Source organism: Drosophila innubila, chromosome X, assembly GCF_004354385.1.
Source record: "Drosophila innubila isolate TH190305 chromosome X, UK_Dinn_1.0, whole genome shotgun sequence".
NCBI lineage: Eukaryota > Metazoa > Arthropoda > Insecta > Diptera > Drosophilidae > Drosophila > Drosophila innubila.
In genome coordinates, this window is record NC_047626.1 from 23,353,068 (window position 1) to 23,375,461 (window position 22,394).

Below are 22,394 nucleotides of genomic sequence, written 5' to 3' on the forward strand. Positions count from 1 at the left end.
CTTTTAACATATCATTAATTCTTTCTATATGTAATCCCTACTAGATCGGAAATATTTCTTACCCTATCTTAACAAGATTACGACATCTTTTTCTCAAGCATTTCAACTATATATTTTTTCTCGATCATAAATTCTATGTCACCCTCTCTGTAAGTGTAACTGGAAATTCTGTAGACACTTTCCGATTTTATTATCAGACAACTGCAACAATAACAAGTTCAAAAAATTCCGCAGTCAATTATTACTCATGCCAAAAGCAATTAAAATAAACTAATAATAGCAATTTGTAAATATCAAAAGCGACTTCGCATTGCAAATCGAATGAATTGAAAAATATTTGTTATTTTAGTATGTAAATTATATAAAGCAATTCTAACTCTCAGAACTTAGCTCAATATAATACAAAGTATTTCCAATAATTTTTTTCTTTGAAATCGTTAAAAGAAAGAAAAAACATGTATCATCTGAAAGGTGAGGTTATTAGTCAGAATCCGAGTATATGTGATTCTTCGAATATTTCGTAATATTTTTAGTTAATCTTAGTTGTCTCTCACAACTTTATCAATGGCTTCCAAGTATTTCATAAAAATGTCATAAGCAAATCTTAAGAAACGTAAAGTAAGTTCCTCCTATTGTTATCAATGGATCCCAAGTATTTCTCAATCATATAATATCTCCCAGTACACCTCATAATATTATTTATAGACTCAAAATATTGCTCATACATTCTTCATATTAATGCTTTAATGCAAAATCTTAAATAATCTATGGTAAAGTAATTCCCAGACGCGACTCGTAATATTATCAATGGAGTCAAAGTATTTCTCATACTATTTCACACGAATACTATAAAAAAAAACGTGTTTGCGACAACAACAACAGCGAGTATCAACACTTGTATGTATTTCCCATTACTCTAGATGAGACACCTTGCAAGCTATACCAATCCATTCCATACCATTCTATAGTGATAAACCGGATTCACGGAAATTGTTCGGAGCATTGTATTTCCGTTGCAGCGCATGCCATCTTCTTCATCAAGTAGTTAATTTGTTGACAATGCGAAAGAGACAGCAACACTGACAGAGCGAGAGAGAAGTTGTTGAAGCATCAAGCTGTTTGTCTGTATGTTTGAAAATTGATAACGTGAACGTATTGCGCAATTCAACGAAGAGTCAAGAGTGACAAATGTCATCAAGACATCATCATCAAGTCTTCATGTTGTCAACTTGTCAATTTGTCATAAATCGTTGATAAGCAACATAAATAGCATGAGCTCAGGTAAATGCAAGCCTGAATACCCTGTAAGACAGTTTAAAAAACTAGCACCAACTTTTCTTTACATGATTATATATAGTAGTTATTAAATTTTCAGAATATTAAATTGATAGACTTGAATCTAAGCAGAAAAGATTTCAATGCATTCGATTTAAGACTGTGGTTTTTATGGAAACATATGAAATTTGATATTTATTTTATCTAAATATAAAAGTTAGTATCTTTCTGCGTTTCCATTTGATTATTGCTTTAATATAGCTGCATCGTTTTGTCTAGAGGGTATTGCAACAAAGAACTAGCTAGTAAGCAGCTTGGCCATTAACCTGTTTTGGCTGTCTTCTCTTGGATTCTTTCCTTTTGTTTTGTTGGTTATAATAAAGCGGACTTCCTTGGCGCTTTCTTCATTTCGATTTTAATAGTATTTTATTTCGCATTTTTTCCCCCCGTCTTTTTTGCCTTTTGGCCAAGATACAAAGGACACATAAATTCGATTGGCCACACCTACGTCGTCGTCGTCGTCGTCGCCGTCGTCGTTGCGTTGGTTTTTTGGCATTTTATGAGTTCCGTTCGTCGACTGTTGACTGCTGTTGTTGTTGGTTGTTGGTTGTTGGTTGCTGGTTTTGGTTTTGTGCGCTTTGTCTGCAACAGTCTCAGTCTCAGCATCGTCATCACTTTCCTTTCGCCTTCTGCAGCTCTCATCATTGTCATAATTATTATTATATTCATATCAACATCATCATCATCATCACCATGATGATTATGGTCCAAAATTTGCCCTTTGTTTGCGCTTTTGTCGTCGTCTTTTGTTGCGAAAAAAAACACACTCATATATAAATACATGTGTATATATTTAAATTTCATAAATCTATGCGAAAGACTAATTCATAAATTACACATACGCACTTTGCAACAGCATCTGGTTGAAGCAAAAGCAAAAGTAATTAATTTGACAAGCGATGCCAGCGCTTCATTTAAATGGCATAAATAATAATAATAAAAGAAAAAAAGAAAAAGGAATACGAGGAGAAGAGACGACAAGTTCTTCTTCAGTCGGTCATGGTGCATGCCACCACCAAGTTGAAGACAACGCCCACCCACTTGATTGCTTGATTGCTTGATTGCATTGCCAAAAAGTCAAAAACAAAGCAAAAATTGAAACGAAATTGAAATTAAAATAAAGACAAAACAAAGGCAAGAACCAAACACAAGAGTAGACGGTGGATGTTGAATTTACATTCGTTCAATCAAGTGATTTAGGTGAATCACCTGTTGACTCTATTGTTGTCAACAGATGACGTGTTCTATTCCACTTGTTTCAACTATCAAGCTATTAATAGCTGTAGCATTAAAATATGTTCCATTCCACTTGTTTCAATAATCAATAAGCAGTTGGAATCACCTGCTAATTCTTCTGTCACATGATGACGTATTCTATTCCACTTGTCTTAACTTTAAAGGAATGTTGCGTGTAGTTTATCAGCAATTCACCATATTTTAATCGTTTCATTTGTATTTCAGTGTTCCATTCCATTTGTGATCATCCAACACATTTCATTTAATTCCAATCGTTCCGCGTTCCAATTCCATTTCGTTTCTTTGCTGCCCAAACAACTAAAGAAGCCAAATTAGTACAGGAAAGTGTATTATAGCACGCCCACAGATCCTCAGAATGACAAATGACACCAACAATGCCATTTCAACGTTGCCAATGTGTTTGCTTAAAGCGTCAACTGTCGCCGTTGTTGCAGCTTCTGTCTGCATTCGTTGCTCATAATAAACTTTACAAAATATTATTATTTTTAATAGCTGCTGAAACATTTTTTGACATTTTTTGGCCGCCGTCGCCGGCGTCATTTAAGTGACAAGCTGAACGACTCGGAGACTGGGAATCGAGATAAAATTGGAACAATATGCAAATATTGTGCTCGACAAATTGAATATATGCATATGGAAATAAATGAAATGGAATGGAATAGCATGCTTATTTAAGAAATATTAGAATCATAAACACTTTTACTTTTGCTTAGACAATAATGATTACTCATACCACCTGCCAAAATCGCAACAGATGAGATCAGAGTTCACAGACACACACTCATATATGTATACACATACACACACTGCTGACCCACAGCGGTCACCTTGTCGCCTGTGTAATTACTCAGTTTGTCAATAAATCAAGTCAAGTTGTCAACTTGTCAGTTGTTAACACACATTTTATCGTTGTGGACAAGAAGAGAAAGAAGAGAGCGAGCATCATCATCATGTGGAACAGTGGAATCGGCACCTGTCCAATTTTTCAACTACCGTTTATATTATACCTTTGTGGAGTAGCCACAACATGTCGCTAATTAGGGGGCAACAACATGACAATTTCAATGACTCAGCATCGCACTTCAAACCGAAAGAAGAAACACTTGAAAGTCAAATTGAAACAGTTTGAGAAGCAGAACAGATCCAACAAATATATGATCATGATCACATACAACAAACGTAAATGATCGCATTTCAAAGGAGAAGTTGAGTAGAGACATGGGATGACAGCTAAGGTTCTCCACACCCTAAAAAAAAAAAAATTAAATTAAACAATTGCATTCTGACACAAAAAAAAAAGATTAAAAATCATATACTTGATAATATTTGATATAATAAAATAATAAACAAAATTCCTGTCAGCTTCTCACCTTTCTGCAACGTCGGCAATTACCACCTGTTTCTCTCTCCCTTTCCTTCCCCCCTGCTTGTCAGTCACAAGGAAATGCATTTCATTATCACTTGACTTCAGCAGTCAGCAAGCCAGTTAATCCTGGCTAGCTTTGATCTATCTCCGTTTCAGCAGTTTGCTGTCAGTTTAGTTTACTTTAGTTTAGTTTAGTTCACTCTAATTTTTGACTTGAACAGGCAACATATTAAATTAAGTATTAATTATAATAATTCAGCTAAACAAATATAAAATTGAAATTTCTGGTTTAAAATGAACAATCCATTGAAACGCAATAAAGCAGTCCAAAAGAAACCCCCAACCGCAAAACAATTTGAAACGTATATTCGTCGTTTGCAGGAAAATTATGCTATAGATGCCGCTGGCGACGCAGGATATGGCTACAGATGCTATCCTGATGGAACTCAACCAATATTTGATGAAAGTGACGACTTCGGTGATAGTATAGACTTCGATGAAATTTATATAAAGAAACAGAAACGACGAAAGCAGCGTCATTGAATTTAAATACGTGGAATGGCAACAAGCCCTTGAGCGGTATTACCAGTCAAAGGGGAACTCTTTGTTGTAATTTATTGTCTATGTTGTCAATACAAATATAAGTGAAACCTCATTTGCAAATGGCTTAAAGTTTCAACAATAGCGCTGCATAAGAGCCTCGTGCCATTGTTGCAAGTAAGTCACTTAAATACCACACCAAAGGAAACTATAAAGTCCATTAAATCTCTGGGTAGGGAATGCCAAAAATGCAATTCCCTTAAAGATAGTAAGAGTTAGTATGCACTGTCTAAAGCTAAAATCAACAGCTGTATCAAATTATTAAGCTTCTATCAACTCATTTATTATTTTTACTTTAATGTATTCCATACTAGATCGGAAATATTTCTTACCCTATCTGATCACGATTTCTCCATCTTCTTCTGAATCCCTCTCTCTCCACCTTTCCTTCCCCTCCCCTTATTTGTCAGTTGACACTATGAGTACTTTGACTGAATTGTTATACTTCAATATACGTACTGTCTTCATTAAGCACATATTTCAACTGTTTTGTTTATACCCTGTAATTGAAAACGTCTCGCAATGCGGACATATTAGTTGGCAATTCATTTAGAAACGGTGCTACCTCATTATGTTGCAATTCTCTTGAATAAATCACATTGAATTTGTAGCCAAGTAATTTCAAGTAATTTAAAACCATTCAGCAGGGTATTTTATGTTTTATACATTATTATTCTTCTTAATTGTTTTCAAATTTGTTAATAATCACAAAAGAGCTGAAAAATTACATATTGCACAAAAGACGCAAATTGTTAATTGGCTATTTAAACATTTGTGTATTTGTTTTACTTGTACACGTATTTTTTTATATATAATTTATAAGAAGACAAAGAACAAGCGTCACTTTAGGGTGACCGTAAATTGGTTGAAATTAGCGTTAGATCTGTGGGGTTTACAATATAAAACAAATACTGAGCTGAAGCAAATTTTGGAATTTGGAAACTAGAGGATTAAATATTTAGGAACAAATAAAATCATGAATTAGTAACAAACATCTAATATTAAGTTAAAGATAAACGTAATATGTATTTAATTTCACAGAACTTGTCTAGAAGAAAGACATTGGACATAGGGACATACATATTCATAAAGGAGGCAATAGTTTTGGTAGAGAAAGTTTCGCAAATTTTTTTGCTAATCTCTCTAAACAAAAGATTCTCACAAATTTCTGTAATATCATCAAGTTTTTTCAATGCTTAAACATTTTGCCAGGGGCACAACACATTTAACGGCAATTGCCGTTGCTCGTGTTGTTGTTGCTCCTGTTGTTGTTATTGTAATAATAAGCTTTTGTTGGCGGCAACTACAATAATAACAACAACAATTCAAACAGCAGCCAGAAACTCAAATGCAAATAAAGACGAAAAACGTTTGAACGGAATAAAAGCAATAATAATAATTATTGTTGTTGTCGATGATGGTTGTTGTTGCTTTTCATTGTTTTTATGGATTTTCGTGCACGCCAAAATATTTCTTTGTTCGCCTCACGAAAATTGCATGAAATTTTATACAGCACACACACACACCTAAAACAAGTATATACAGCACACACACACACACACACCTAAAAAATCACACACATTTAGTTGGTTGAGTGTGTGGCAAACATTGTTGTTGCATCGTAGCTGGCAAAATATGCCACGCAGTTGCAAGCAATGAATTTTTCGTATAAAATAGAGCTGCATAACTCGTAAAGAGCTTGTGGAACGTTTGGAATTGGAACAACTTTTAGAAATTTCAACGCATTTTCCAACATGTTAAACAAAAAGTCGACAAAGTTTGAGAAAAACGTATAGCTAATATTTACGAATAAATTCAACTTTTTATTAAAGTCAATATTTAGTATTTATTTTAAAATATTAAGTATAATTTTTTGATTAATTTTTGCTGTACGTTTTGATTATATTACAGTGTGGCAAACACATTCATCAGTTAAATAACAAAAATAATAATTTTTCAACTAAAAATGTTATATATTTGTTAGGTTTGCAAATAATATTAAGCCAAATTGTAGTAAGTATTCAAAGATTGATTTACTTCAGTTCATATTATTGATGTTATACCATATTAATTGCATCTCAAAATCACAATTTTTACTTCACAACAAGTGTACCTCAGTTGTGTCAGTTGTCTAGACTCTAGACTCTCCAGAGAAATACACGTCGAACCAATTTCAGTTTCGCAAGAAAAAAAAAACTGTTTAAAGCGAAGCGACACATGAAGCATAAATTTTAACAACAAAAAATTTAAAAACCACAACAATAAACGGAAGAAGCAAAAAAAAAATGCAGACAAAACATGTCACAAAAAAACGAGAGATAAAGATAAAGAAATGGACCATGGGATATGGAGCAAATATTGATAAACGCTAGACGAAGGGAGCACTTTGAAGAGACAGACAGTTAGAGAAAGAGAGAGAGGTAGAGAAGTCACAGATGAGGCAACAAATTGTGTCAACAGTTGCTAATAACAAATTAGCAATTTGGGGCGTGGCACAACTTGTTGCTCATCATCTATGTATCTCTATCTGTAGCCCCCGCTCTCTCCTTTTTCTCTTTGCTTCCAGTTTGTTGAACAACATGTTGCAATGCAACACATGCGCGTTGTTACCTGCCACTCACCAACGGTTCAACGGTAAATCAAAACGGTGCACAACACAAAGTGGAGCAACAAGAGCTAAAAGAACCGCAAAACAGAAAGAGGCCAATGGCAAAAGATGAAAATGCAGACAAAGCTGGTAAGAGAAGTTGGTAATACATGTGCTGCATGTAAATACGCGACTTTAAGCTGCTATATAATCATTCGATTTGTTTATTAAATGCTCTTAATTACTCTTTATTACTCTGCAATTACTCAAGTAATTATTAAGGAATTATGTGCTAATTAATAAAGTTATTGGCATGGAAATTTTAAAGTTATCAAGTATTGCTAACTTAAATATCATCATCTTTATATGCAATAGAATAATGTCTATATTTTTTTTATTTTAACCTTCAAATGGGGTTTTCTATTACAAAAGTGGTTTTGAATTTAGAGTTCAGTGATATATGTATGTATAACTACCATTAATGAAGTACATGCCGATAATGGAGACTGATAGAGGTCAGAAATAATTTTTCTATTAATTCAATACAGTAAGGTACTATTTTTTTGGGAGGCTGTTCCATTAGAACTACTATAGATCATATATTTAGATAAATAATGAAATTTTAAAGTCATAAATTATACATTTTGAATCATAAGATGTTTTTTTCTATAAAGTTTTGGGTTGAAAAATGACGTATATTTCTCATTTTACATACATAGCGAGGGTTGCTCTAATAGTACCTAAAATTAACCGAAAATATGAATAAAACTAAGCTTTCGCTTGTACTCTTCTAAAAATACTTATAAAGTTAGTAGTTAATTCAACTTTTAACAAATTTTTTTTACCCCACAATAGGCTGTAGATTACTAGCTACTTTTCGAGATGCCCTCGCACCAATCACTGTGAATATCGACTGTGATTTTTGATTTCAAACGCGATTCTTTGACTTAACTTGTTGTTATTGTTATTAATAATCGTTGTTGTTGTTGTTGGCAAAGTTATTTGGCATTAATTAAATTTTAATTTATTTACATATTTATTTTATTACACACATATTTTTTGGTCATTTGCATATTTGTTGTTTTTGTTGTTGTTGTTGTTGTTGTTGTGACTGTGAGATCTGAGAAACTGAAACTGGTTAGCGGTTAACTGAGCTCTCAGCTCCCAGATCCACACTCAGACCAGCACTCGACACCACTCAGCTCCTTTTACCTCAAACCCCACCTTTCCCCTCACCAACTTGAAATTTAAAATGCAGGCCGCCTTTTCGTTGTTGTTGGTATTTTGTTTTTTTTTTTGCATTTAATATATGCAACATTTTTTAACAAAAATCGAAATGAAGCCAACATGAAATCTTTATTTTTATTTGCTGTTGTTGCTCGATTTTTGTGGTCGTTTTGGCATGACAATCAATCGTTCGTCTGATCAACTAACCCATTCCCCTCTTCACTCTTCCCTCCTCTCTCACTCTTCTCTACTTCTCCTCTTTTCTTCAACACGAATCGCACCACAAACTGCGAGTTTTGCATTGAACACATTTTTTTTTACTTTTCGCTTTTCTCTGCTGCCTTTTGAAGGTTTCTTTAGTTGCACATATGTGTGTGTGTGTATCTGAGCTTTTAATGAGAAAGTTTTTGGTTGGCTTTAAATTCATACGACGACAAATGTCGGCAACGCCAATCTAAAGGTCAAGTTTGCATTTGTATGCGCAGCTGAAAAGAAGGCAAAGGCAAGGAGATTGGGGCAACAAGGGGGGCAACGGGGAGGGGACATAGCTATCAAGTCGAGGTAATATCTACGCTTGGCAACTAATCTTCGGTGTCTATAATGCATGATATTAATGTAGAGTTGCTTGAAGATAAAGCCATAAAATTAATCGAAAGCTCCATAGTAAAAATTAAATCAGACAGCTTAAGGATTATTATATATGGACTTGTGGAAAGAGAGATAAGCTAAGAATTAGTAGCAATAGCAATAGCAATTATCGATAGATTTGAGATTTATCATAATAAAGCAGAGTTGGCAAAATTGCAAAAAAGTAATGCGGTTCGCTTCTATAATCCATAATTAAGGACTATATCTTTCAGTTGAGTAATAAATGTTGTACCTAAGCTACATTGCATTTCTTGTTTATCGATTTAACGTTAGACAAAAAGTGTTAATTAAAGGGAATCTGAAGAAACACCAGATAGTAGTAAGCAGAGGGATATTGTGAAAATATTGTCAACTGCTCAATTCCCAAGTTTATCTAATTATCGATAGACAGTTATCGAACTGCAAGTAGTTATCGCTGCTTATAAGAGCGATTACGTTCAATAGGATTGTATCATTATTTATCTAAGCACTTTAAAGTTGATCGATAATCGATTTGTAAGCAAATAGCAATTGGAGGGCGACTTTTGTGATTTTACGCTGGTATTGTTGATTGCGCCACATTTTGCGCCAGCCCTGACATTGAACCCCAATGAACTGAATGCCTACATATGTAAATACGTTAGTATATATATAAATATATCGATATATATGTATCTGCATGCTCACATAAATGTATAACAGATTTAATCGAATGTTTATAAGTTAGGGGCTAAGGCGTACTGTCTCTTACCAATAAACCAGTTTCCACATTTGGTATTAAAATAATCTTGGAACCGTCCATTAAATTGTGATCTCTCAACGTTCCATCTTGTAGTTCTCTGTAATAAATAAATCAAAGAAAGAGAAGGCATTAGTAAGTATATATTAGACAAAGATGGATGAGACAGATAGAGAGAGAGAGAGAGAGAGAGAGAGTGAGAGAAAAATACATTGTTGATAGTTGTGATTTCACAAAGTGGCTAAAATTCATAACCAAAACGTTGAACAATCGCAATTGCAAATGTATAGCAAAACTAAGTGTATATAATTTGCATGGGCACCTTAATACCCTGCAATAAATTAACTGTAGAAACTTCAGAGTAAATTACAATATAGAAAGCCATAAATTTAGAAGAGCTTATTGAAAAATATTCACAATATCAAAGAATAGCAAAAACAAATAAAGGAAATGTAAGATAAACTGTAAATGACAATGCAAAGAAAACTTTACAATAAATTTAAAAAAATGTTTAAAAATCTGTGGAGAACTTTATTTTTCATAATTTTTGATCACATATTAAGTCTAGTGTAGAATCGCTTTTAAATGAGTATCTAGGCATCCCCGATCTTACATTCTTATTTGATGTTCAACGTTCATTTTTCGTTCATTTTTGTTTTAAATAAAACGCCAAAAATAAATCAACTCGAACTGAAATTCGATGCAGCCATTAACAAAAGGCGCACGCCGTTTATTCGTTTCTCTACTTATTGTTGTGATTGTATTTAAAACAATTCAAAAGAACAACAAACAAACACTTGAGTTGTTGTACAGTCATTGAACGTCATCATCATCATCATCATCATCAATTGTTGTCTATATGAAAGAGTGTTTGAGATAATATATTTGTTTATTTCCATGGGCTATGTATAATATAATTAAATTTGATATTTTGTTTGTTTCTCAACAGCTCGCAAACCCACAAGAAACAAGAAATACCGTTAACCTGTATATACTAATCTTGTAAAAGTATAATTTAAATACTCTTCAATAGATTTTAATTTAGCACTTGATTTAAAATAATCAGGAGGAACACAAAACATTCTTTAACCTTTAACAGTTGCCTTTTCTGTAATTTTCGATAGATTTTTGAATTGATATAGTTAATTTCAACATATGTACCATCTCCCTATAAGATCAACAGCTGTAACAAGTTCCATCAAGATATCTCCACCGACAGCTGAGTTCACATAGGCCATATACAATTTAGTGCGTGTTTCAGTTCAAAACGATACAAATAAACGCGTTTATTGTATCAGTAATATCACAAACACGTTATGGCAGAATTATAATACCCTCGACAAAAGTTCCTTGGCCAGCTTGAAGAGGTGTTCGGGGCCCCTTAATTGTAGTCTCTGTTGATTTGCCTTGTCACCACATTTGCATGCGAAATGCAATTTTTGGCAACACTTTTTTTTGTCCCAAAAAAAAATATAAGTAAGGAAAAAGAAGTAACGACGAAGAGAACGCAACAATCGAAATTTGCACGCGGATAAAAATCGAATCAATGCGTTTTTTTTGCAACTTAAACGAAAAAAAAGCCAAGTTGTACTCTTTATTTTATATAGCTATACATGTAGATCCATGTGTTTATATATATATATATTTAAATATGTATATATAAAAGACAATGACTTCAATTTGCATGAAAGTTGCGAAATTGTGAAGGTGGCAAGACAGCAAAAAGGAGCTGCAACTTAATCGGGGGATTAGCCAGGGAATTCACGAGAAAGAAAATTGTGAACGGTTATTTCTTCTTATTTTTGAGTATCCATTAAGTGGTATCTATCAGATATGATACCGAAATGCTAGATATCACTCTAGCTATCGATAGTAGATGTTTTTTTTTAGTATACTTATATTGATTCTGTCGCATTTTTAAGGTCTTCTCTAATTTCATACTTTTCCCAATATATAGTATGTTGAATTTTCTCATCTACTCTCTCTTTGACTTTTCTTTCTTTTTTACTTTTTTCTCTGTCTCATTTTACTTATCGCCTACTTTATAACAGTATCTAGTTTATTACAGTAACTTGCGCCACTCTATTGTATTTAGTACAGTTCCGAATTTATAAAACTTTTTTGTAAATCTATATTTATATGCATATTCGTCTGCCATCTTTCTACCTACTTCATGGACTTTGGGGGGCGGGGTGAAGGAGTATAATAAATGATCAAAAGATTTGCTGATCTGTACGAAAAACAACAAATTGTACAGCGATGACAGCAGCAAAAACCCACGAGGGAGGGGTAAGAATTAATTGGCAATTTATAAGCGCAATAAGTAAAATTTTAAAAGTTCAAGCACTTTACAGGTTTAGTTCAGAACTTCTCCACTTTACGCTCACTTCCCCCTCCTTCTCTATCCTTTATTCAACGGGGGGTTTCAGTTTCGACTTCGGCTACGGTTTCGGTTTCTTATTGCTTATTCTCTTTGTGACCGGGTCCAAATGATTTCCATTTTCTGTTGCTTTAGCTGTTTATACCCTGTAACCCAAGGGTAAACCCAAGAGGGTATAAGCAGACAGCTTTGTAGCTATGCAAAAGTCGCATAATAACCACATAAATATAAAACAACTACAGGGTATGTAGTCATCGACTATAGCAGTCTTATTGTTGTTGTTGTTGCTATTGTTGCTCGGGTTTTGTTTTTGGATTTTGGGTTAACACGAGCTACAGAAAAAGTCAAAAGTTAAACGCTGTTGACACTTTTTTCGGTTTAATTAAATTTGTTGGTGTCATTTTTTTTTTTTTTTTTTGGGCATTGCATTGTGCAGGTGTTAAATACGACAACAACAACTGTTGCTTTATTCATTTATTTGTTCTTGTTGACTTACGAAACAAGTAAAAAAAAAAAAAAACAGCAGCAGAAAGACAAGAACAACCATTCTACACACAAATTGTTGCTACAATTAACAAAATACGACAAAATCAACAAACAATAAAACAATAACAACGAAAAGAAAAGAATAAATTAAACGACAGACAGGCGGTCAATAAACAGTTTACCCACTGTACACAACGAGTGCAATAACATTCAGCTTTCGTCTGTCATTAATTTCTGAATGTGAAGTTTGGCAACAAAGCATTGATTAAGCTATTCAATTTTTGTTTATCAATTCAATTTATCGAAACTTTCTGGCAATATTTCAATGTCCACACATTAAACAACTTCTCACGTTGTGAAATTTGGCAACCTTGCTTAGTAAATTTATGTTTAACGAAGTACTTTTCATTCTATATCTTCCTATAAAACCAACATAAATCGCATTATAATTTTTCGCCCCTACAGCATGTGAACACATAGTACAGTTGCTTCCACAACAAAAAGTCAATTGTTATGACCCCTGTAAAGTAGCATATATACCCATACATATAATCAATTTAGTACAGAGGAAGTGGTTCGTTGCATTTGTTTTGGCTAACAACGTTCGAGCCATTATAGGAGCCACAACAAGACCTTATGTACTATATACATAATTAATCGAGTTGAAACAAAACGTTAAGAACGAAAAAAAATTCAAGATTTATAGGAAGCCATATTTTGTAAATCCTATAAATTTTGGTCAAGTAAAAGAAGAAAATTATCATAAACAAAAAAAAAGACTCCATATAGATCTATAGGAAAAGGCGTCATTTTAGTAGGGGCACTATTAAATTGAGGAAAGCATGGGTTGGAAGGTTGGGGGGATAAAAAGGGGCGCAACCGAACAAAGAGGCGAACAAAAGCTGCAGCGAAGCGTCGCAACATAAATTACTTAACTTTATGCTTTGACCAGACAACGAAAAGGGAGGCAGTTAAAGCCGCGTGTGGCACGCAGACAACGCCAACAGACACACAGATACACAGACACACAGACTGACAGACACACACACACACACAGGAAGAGAGGCAGTAAAAGGAAAGGCATCGCAGTTAACAGTGACTGCGCTGTTGGCGTCGCAGTCACTTTGATTGCATCAGTTGACTGCTTGCTGGTTATGCTGCGGCGAGAGAGAGCGAGAGAGAGTTTCAATACGAGAGAGTTGCGGCGAATTACTGTCGATGCGGTAACCCAGGCAACAAGAAGAAGAAGAACAGCAACAACAACAACGAAACGAAGCGAAACGAAACGAAGCGAACAAACGAATGAACGTTAAATGACTGCATGCATGATTGATGAATTGATAAGATTTTGTTGGTTAGCGCACACGAAATATAAAAAAAAAAAACAACAAAATAAAGTGAAGTGAAGCAGCGTGTATTTGGGTCAGCAGCCAGAGGCGTGGCACACAGTCGCTGCAAGCACTGCACGCACGCATAGTAACGTAACACGCACAGACACACAGATACATTAATTAAACACAGACACACACACATTTATATGTACATACATATGTTCATGCATTAATTTTCATTCATTGTCTGCTTACGTAAACTGCTAACGGCAACATGCGGCATGTTGCACAACCATATATACGTATACTTGTATGGCAACACTGTAGCATCCAGCATCATAAGCCTCGTCACGCTACGTAACGCATAACGTAATGTCAAAAGAAAGCTGACTACTCTGGCATGGCAACAAACATCCAAACACATACAACAGCAGCAGCAGGTGCCAAACTCACCACAGACGGAGAGCATGATGTTGGTGAGAGAGCACAGGCAGCAGCGCAGCAGCAGCAGCGACGCAACAGAGCAGCAGTCTGGACTTAAAGTTACTTACGCTTTAAAAAGCTTAAAGGCAGCATAAAATTACACGCACACATATATAAACATGCACGTGTATGTATGTATTTACGTAGCAGAGCATTAACGCGCCTGAGGTGTGGCGGCTGTGTGTGTGTGTTCGTGTGTATGTGTGTACATGTGCTTTGTCTGCGGGGGTGTCTGCGTGAGAGTCGCGTCGCGTCGCTGCTTTTACGCAATAGGCAGACGATGCTAACGCTGCCGACGCCAACTTTGACGCCTGGCAAAAAAGCAACGAAGGCCATAGCGACGAGGAAGCTGATGACGATGCCGAGTCCGTTGCCGAGGTCCAAGCCCAGACACAGCGACAGACATATGCACACCCACCACCCCCACACCTAGCCTGTCCCTTCCCATCTCTTCACACACTCACACCACACACAGCAAGCACATTTTAAAGTTAAATTGTGTATTTCAAGCAGTTGCTCTGCAACTGTAGACAGTCAGCTGCTGATTGCTATGTTATGCGGGCGCCATGTGGCCAATTCTGTCCCTTAAGTTTATTATGCGCTAAATCTAGCATATTTTTTTGTAATTTTTTCAATTTAAACAAAAACAATAAAAACTATTTTTATTTTTACTTTTGAAAATTGATTTTTTTTTGTATTTATACTATTTTAAGGTAAAATGTATGGAAATTAATGTCAAATTTGCAAATATCTTTTTGATAAAATTTAAGGAGACATTGAAAAACCGGCCCTTAATATTCGTAATTTGAGGTGAACAATTTTTTGTTTTTCTCTTTATATTATTATTGCTGTTTTTCTTCTGGCCATATTGCAGGTGACTCTAAAACTGTGCCATGTGGAGTGCAGACATTTGGTTGAGGTTATGTGATAATGCACATACACACACTCACAGTCAACAAATTGATCGCTCTTCCTCTTCCTCTATTTCTTTCGCTCTCTCCCTCTCTCTCTCTCTCTCTCTTTTGCGGCCTTTTTTATGTGTAGCTTTCTTTTGTTGACGGCTTTAAACATTTTCCAGCTATGTAATTTCAAACCCAAACATAAAATTCCACCACCTTGCACACACACAAATAAAAGAGGAGAGACAGAGAGAGAGAGCGTGTGTTTGTGTGTGTGTGTGCATGCTGCGTAAATTATCATGTTAACTGCCTTTAGGCCTTTATTCCGCAGGACACTCGAGCCAGTGCATAAGAAGGATATAAGCAATTGAAGAGCCAAACAAAAGAAGAAGCACAAGTAAATGAAAATCAAACACACACAGACACACACACACAGAGAGAGTGAGAAATTCCACCACCAACCGCAGGCAGCAACGCATTAAGGAAGCAACCACCAAAGGCCTCGGCCACGTTTTCCCTCCATGTGGGTCGATGCTGACGTCTCTGCTGACGTCTAGGCTGACGCCTCTGATGGCATCGCTGCTGGCGTTCTAAGAAATAACCGGAAAAGGCAACAACGCAGCAACAAAACAAAACTCACGTGGCAGCAGCGCAGCTAAAACTGTATTAAAATAAAAATACACATGCTTTTAATACACAACACAAATCCTAAATACGACGTCTAAATGTCTGGGCCCAAAAGGGAGCAAGTGATGGGGATGGACATGGAAGGGCAGGGGAGGGGACGTCTGAGCTTGACGAGTAAGCGGGGGCAGAGACTCGACTGTCAAACTCAAGGGCAACTGTACATGGACATTGCTATCCCCCCGAAAAAGGGAAAAATATAACAAGAAGTAACTGGAATAGAAGATGAAGACGTCAAATGGAACAAGAAAAGGCGGAGAAAGAGTGTAGGAGTGAGCGGGGGAGTGTCTCTTAGAAAAAACTGTGCTGGAAAAAGAAACTGGTCCTAAAATGGTTTAAAATGTGTTGGTAATAATTTAATTTATATACTTTAATTTTTCTATACTTCAAAATAAACAAATTTATTAATTTAAAAACAAATATACGTGCTAATTCGTTTTAGTTAAAAAAAATTAAAGCTGCTGTAATTTAATAACCTTATGTACTTTTGTACTAAGTTTATACCTAATATTATATCATAATAAATAAATAACAACAAATTTACTTAAATTTGTTACTCGTCTAATAACCTAATATACTCTATAGAGTTTGAACTGCGCAGTATATTGTCTAGTTGCTAATCAAATTCTTTGAATGTTCGTCTTGTAACTACGACAATTGAGTCTCTACATATCAAATTTAGTTGGAAGCAATTACGCTTCTGTTTGAGAAACTGATGAAATATTATCATCTTGCAGAGTTTATAGTCGTAACGAAGTCTTTTTTTCGATATTTTATTTAACAAGGTTATGAAGCTAGTTGATAAAGTATATAGTTGATAAGATGTGGATGATGAATGATGTTATAAGTATACCAGTTAAGATATAGTAAATAGGAAATAGGTCGATAGTTTTGTAATTAACGTTTAGTGTTGATTTTAATCCAAGGTATCAAAGAAATATTTCTAATTTAGTTTCATGCTGATCTTTCGTTTGTGAGATACATATTTATTCTGTATACAAATTTTATCGCATAACTTCAAAGGTAGCTTAATCAATGTATCAATTGATTTATCTATACATCTTAATCTTACTTTTTATCCATAATTCAACTATCATTCAACCATCTATCGATCCATATAATCTATTTATTAATACACCTATCCATCGATTAATAAGTAAATCATTGTATTATTGTAAAATCCATTTGTTCATCTCTCTATTCATCCATTTATCTATTGTTTGTTTTTTTTTCATCCGTTCATAAATGTATTCATTCATTCATTTAACCATCTATCTATCTATTTATCGATATATTTATTTAACTATCCATTTATCTATCTATGCATCTCATCTATGCATCTCATCTATCTATCTATATATCTCATCTATCTAATAATGTATCTTATATATCAAACTATCCTATGACCATAGGCTTTAAAATGTAGAACTCTTGCGTTTTTGTCGTCACGCGTTCTGCGATTGCATAATGAAAATTTGTTTTATTTGAGTTCGGCACCACCCCGCACCACATAACCAACACCACCACCAACAGCAGCACCTTCTGCCACCACTCGAGCAACCCAATCAGAAAATAATGTACACGGAAGTGTCAAACGCATAGTTAAAATTTGTTTTCTAATCTGGTTTTTTGATATCACACACACACACACATAAAGACATAGAAATCTGGTTTGATTTTGCTCGCTAATTGAATTGTATTTTTTTTTCTTTACTTTTCACTTTTATATTGAATATTTGTTGTTGCTTTTTGGCACTTTTTTCCTTTGTTTTGGTTTTGTCTTTTATCACCAGCACGCGTGAAGCAGCAAAAATTTGCGATTAGACAAAAAGGCATGCGACAAAGTTATTGTAAAACGCGGAATAGAATAATGGCTATAGCTCTCGGCGATTTCCAAATACCCTTGCAAATTGCTCAAATACAAATTCTAGCTAATATAGATAATTAAGATGATGATATAATAATGAAAATAGAAAAAATAATACAAATATTGATAAGAATAATATAAATAATATATATACGTATTATTATTATCTTAATTTCAAATATCTCTATCTAGATGGAAAAAATTAAAGATACATGATATGTGTATACCAGAAAACTATCATCGTGAGCAAATATTTGCGTCACCTTAAACAAATAAATATTGATAGATAGAGAAACCTATAGTTACATATAAACATCGATATAGATATATATTATTATGCCCATCAATATATAGTCGCATTGATATATATATATATATATATCAACAGAAATATTGTTTTATAGACATCAAATTTTATCCATACAGAATTCGCTTTCAATGAATGAATGAGAGTTTAAAATTAGAAAATATATCTATAGACAGATACTATGGATGAATATAGATATTTATTATTTACAGATATAGTTTATAAGAATTGGATAATTTAGTTTTCTCAGCTTTCTGGCAATGTATCTCGATACATTATTTGGGTTATACATTTGCCTCTGTAAACAAATTTTGACAGTCATTCACACAATTACTCAGACACCCTTAAGTTTTGGTGGCATTAATAATTCACACCCATTATTAGGCATGTGGTTGGGTATATTAGTTGCAAGTCTACAGATAGATACACACATTTTCAAGCACTGCAGCAACCCCTCTGTGCTAAAAATCAGTTTGAAAGTCTCAGCATAAACACACACACACACACACACATACATTTATATACACTCACTTGGAAAAAAAGAAATGAAAGTAACCAAAAGAAAAAAAAAAATGATGCAATCCATAAGTTGGCATCTTAACTGGACTCTGTTGAGTCTGCCACATGGCAGGGCAACCCTAGCACTCTGAGAGAACTCTTTTGTAATCGCAACTCTTGGCCACAATCTCCATTTGTATTTCCCTTACAATTTTCTGGCTCAATCTCTGAAATGGGAGCCTAAAATGCTTTAATGGCCTAAAGAGAGGCTGATGGGTAGATGTATGGAGAGGTAGGCGGTTAGAGGTTGGCTGGCAAGGGGGGATTACTGTCTTTTGGGGTAGGCAAGCTTTACAACTTGGGGTTGCTCTTGCAGCACAATTTTACAACAACCACCCGCCAAGTTGTAGTTGTTGTTGTTGCCGATGACTTTCGTTAATTTCCGGCGATAACTTTAACCATATGGTTAGCTTTTACAATTGTGCTATGTATCTGTAACTTGGCTAAGGGGGATGATGATGGCCAAGTGCAAGTATTGTCCAGTTACCTGACCATCCAACAACAACAACAACAATAAGAAAAGCAACCACCATGTGGAAAAGCTTTCGTCAAAGGGTTGCATAGAAAATCGATGACGAACAACGACGGGGAAAACAGCTGAAAAAACAGCAGCTAAAGCCAGCGGCGATTTGCATATGCGATATAGTAGAGACACCCCCCTTCCCGCCCCCTCTTCTCATCCACATCCTCCACTTGCACTTCCTCCCTCCTGCATCCACCACAATTCCCCCCTTTGCAAGCGACTAGCATCCACAACAAAGACAAATTAAACAAAGAAATCAACGGTCTGAGGGCAAACGGGCAGCGGGCAGCGACGTCGACAGCAGCAGCAGCATCGGCAGCAACAAACAACAATGAGAAATCACAGCAAAGCAACTAAAAATAGCAAACACCTCCGACACCGCCTACGTTTTCAGCTCCCTTCCCTCCCCTCCCCTTCCTTTTTCCTCTCTCAACAGAGTCACCATAGCCGATACCCACCATACCCTCTATACATGGCCAACAACAAGGCGACCACCTAACAACGAAAATATGTATGAAATACAAAAAAAAAAATAAAAACAACTAGAGACTGCTTCTAATTTCGAGCTATTGATTCAGCGAAGCTGGCAGTGACGTCGCCGTCGCCGTCGCCATCGCTGTCACTATTGCTGTGTTGCTTTAATCAACAAATTGACAGGCAGCGGCAGCGGCAGCAGCAGCGCAGCAGCCACCGGAAGGCGTTTTGCGAAAGGGCAAACATTGAAATGCAAATAGACAGACAGCAACAACAGCAATAGAAATAGCAATAGCAACAACAACGCAACGAGTTGCCAGCGTCGCGACGTCGCTGCTTTTGTGCGCGCGCACTCACACACACACACACACAAAGCCAACAAAACACAACACACACAAATTCAAGTAGCCCCCACAGGCAGTGTTGCCCATGCAGCTTTTTTCTCGTCACATCTGGCTTTAAAATTTTATTGCGGGCAAAGATTAAACAAACAGTGGACATCGCGAATTCTGGTTTTCTTTTAAATGTGTTTTGTTTTTAAAAAAAAAATGTACATATGTACATACATACATGTGTATGTGCATCCTCAGTTTTTCTCATTTTCGTATTACTACATATTTGCCGTTTAAATACATATCAAAAACATAAAGGTTTTGGTTTTTTTTAAACGTACAAATAGTATGATACATGTAGATTGAACATTGATTTTCAAGGATTTTTCAATAATAATCACTATTTAGTGCTTGAAATCACAAAATCATGAGAATCTAGATTAGGTTTCGCGATGTTATAGTGATTTATACATTTTCTTTCTGCCAAATAATTTTTGTTCAACTTCAACCCATTACAAATAGCTTTTTTTTTGATGCTTTAAAGTTGACAACACTGGCCCACAGGCTGGCTGGTTTTCATTAGTGTGTTATGGAACGCGTGCATACAAAGAGAGAGAGGAGCGCAAAAGCGCTCTCACGCTCTCTATACTAAAAACAAATTGCCGGCCGGTCCCGACGAGATCACAGCGCGTGTGTGCATGTGCATGTGTCTATGTGAGTGTGAGTGGAGGTGAGTGTGTTGTGTGGTGGGGAGCAGAGCAAGCTTAGGCCTGCCTGGGCAGAGGCAACAACAGTTTTACGCTGCTCTGAATGACGTTATTGATGGCGTAAGTAATATTCTTGCTTTTTTTTTCGTTTTGCATTGAAAGTAAATGCGACGAAGGCGTTTGACGTTTGGCGTCGGCGTCAACAGCAGCAACAAAACTTGCAGCGCCGCTTACTTAATTTAGCAAAAGGCAAAAAACAATAACAATAAAGAATACGCCAAGAAAAATAAAAAAAAATAACAACGACAAAAAAATGTTGAAAGGCAGTCGTAATTGTAAATTAAAAGCGTGAGTACAGTTAATGTATGTACATATGGATGTTGTTAACACTAGCTGTTAACCCCTCGCTGTCTCTCCTTACTCCTCTGCCACTCTCCATATCTTCTTTTCTATCACTGCACTGGATATTTGCTCAATGAACACTCACATGTAAATTGTTAGACAAGAAGTACAAATAAAAAAAAAAAAAAGTAAATGAGAACAGAAACTTTATGAATGTAAATTTCAATTGAAATGAATAAGTGAATGAATGAATGAATGAACGTGTCTCTGTTCAAACATAAGTGAGTTGTTGTTGTTGTTATTGTCTTTGTTGTCATTTTAATTCATTTCATATTTCAATTGCAATTTGCTGTGCTTTGTCCACCATCTTTGCTTGCACTCTCTCTTGTGCTGTGTCTCTCTCTATCTAACGGCACTTTGCTATTTGCACTGCTTGCTTTAATAATGCACTGCACAGTACTTAAAGCTGTTTTGCAATTGTCTCTGACTCTTTTGTTGCCGAAATAACAATAACAACAACAGTTGTTGTAAACAGTGCAAATATTTAATAAAGCAATGAGAGTGGGCGGGGTGGGGGAGTGGAGTAAGATCTGCACAGCTTAAATATATATGTGGTGCATTGACACCTATACATATGTATATATATATATATATACGCATATAAACACAACCACCGTACGCAAAAGCACCTGATAAAGAAGAAGAAAACGAGGAAGAAGAAGCATCTCTTGTTGCTCTTTATATGTACAAATGTGTGTATGTATATTTGGGTATATATAAATAGATAATGTTCGATATTTTTGTGCAATTTGGCATAATTAAAGCGAAATGTTTGCATGTATCTGTCAGATACTAAGATACACCCACTGGCAGAGCGGGAGAGAGAGCGAGAGAAACACGCAAACGTGCCATTAGCATCCGATTTGGCAACTATGTAAGTGGATTTATTTTTATTTTTATTTGTGTATCTTCAAGATACACAAAAACAAAGCGCATTTCGAATACAGACACATGTACATACATTTGTATCTGTATCTCAACACGTTGTTGTTAGTTGTAGCAACAAGATATACCACACAGAGAGAGAGAGGCAGGCAGACAGCCAATAACAACAACAGCTTAACTTTGCTATTTTTGACTATTTTTAGCTATTTTTGGCTAGCATTTCTCGTTCACGTTCGTTGCAACTTTGTGTGCTGCAAATGTTTTCGCAAATTTATTGAATGCAGCAGCCTCTTCTTCTTCTTTCGCTTCTATTCGCTGCGTGAACGTGGCGCCATCTA

General features: G+C 35.4%; 1 protein-coding gene across 2 annotated transcripts in view; it reads right to left on the reverse strand.

The window, feature by feature from the left end:
• Positions 1-22,394, reverse strand: part of LOC117794509 (midnolin homolog) — a 41,189-nt gene that overhangs the window by 10,248 nt on the left and 8,547 nt on the right. The window contains exon 3 of one of the 2 annotated variants that reach the window (XM_034635149.1): positions 9,751-9,838. In XM_034635149.1, the coding sequence (XP_034491040.1) occupies positions 9,751-9,838 (88 nt within the window). Of the gene's footprint in view, positions 1-1,853; positions 2,068-9,750; positions 9,839-22,394 lie in introns of those variants that run through there. The other variant, XM_034635156.1, reaches the window with a different exon arrangement.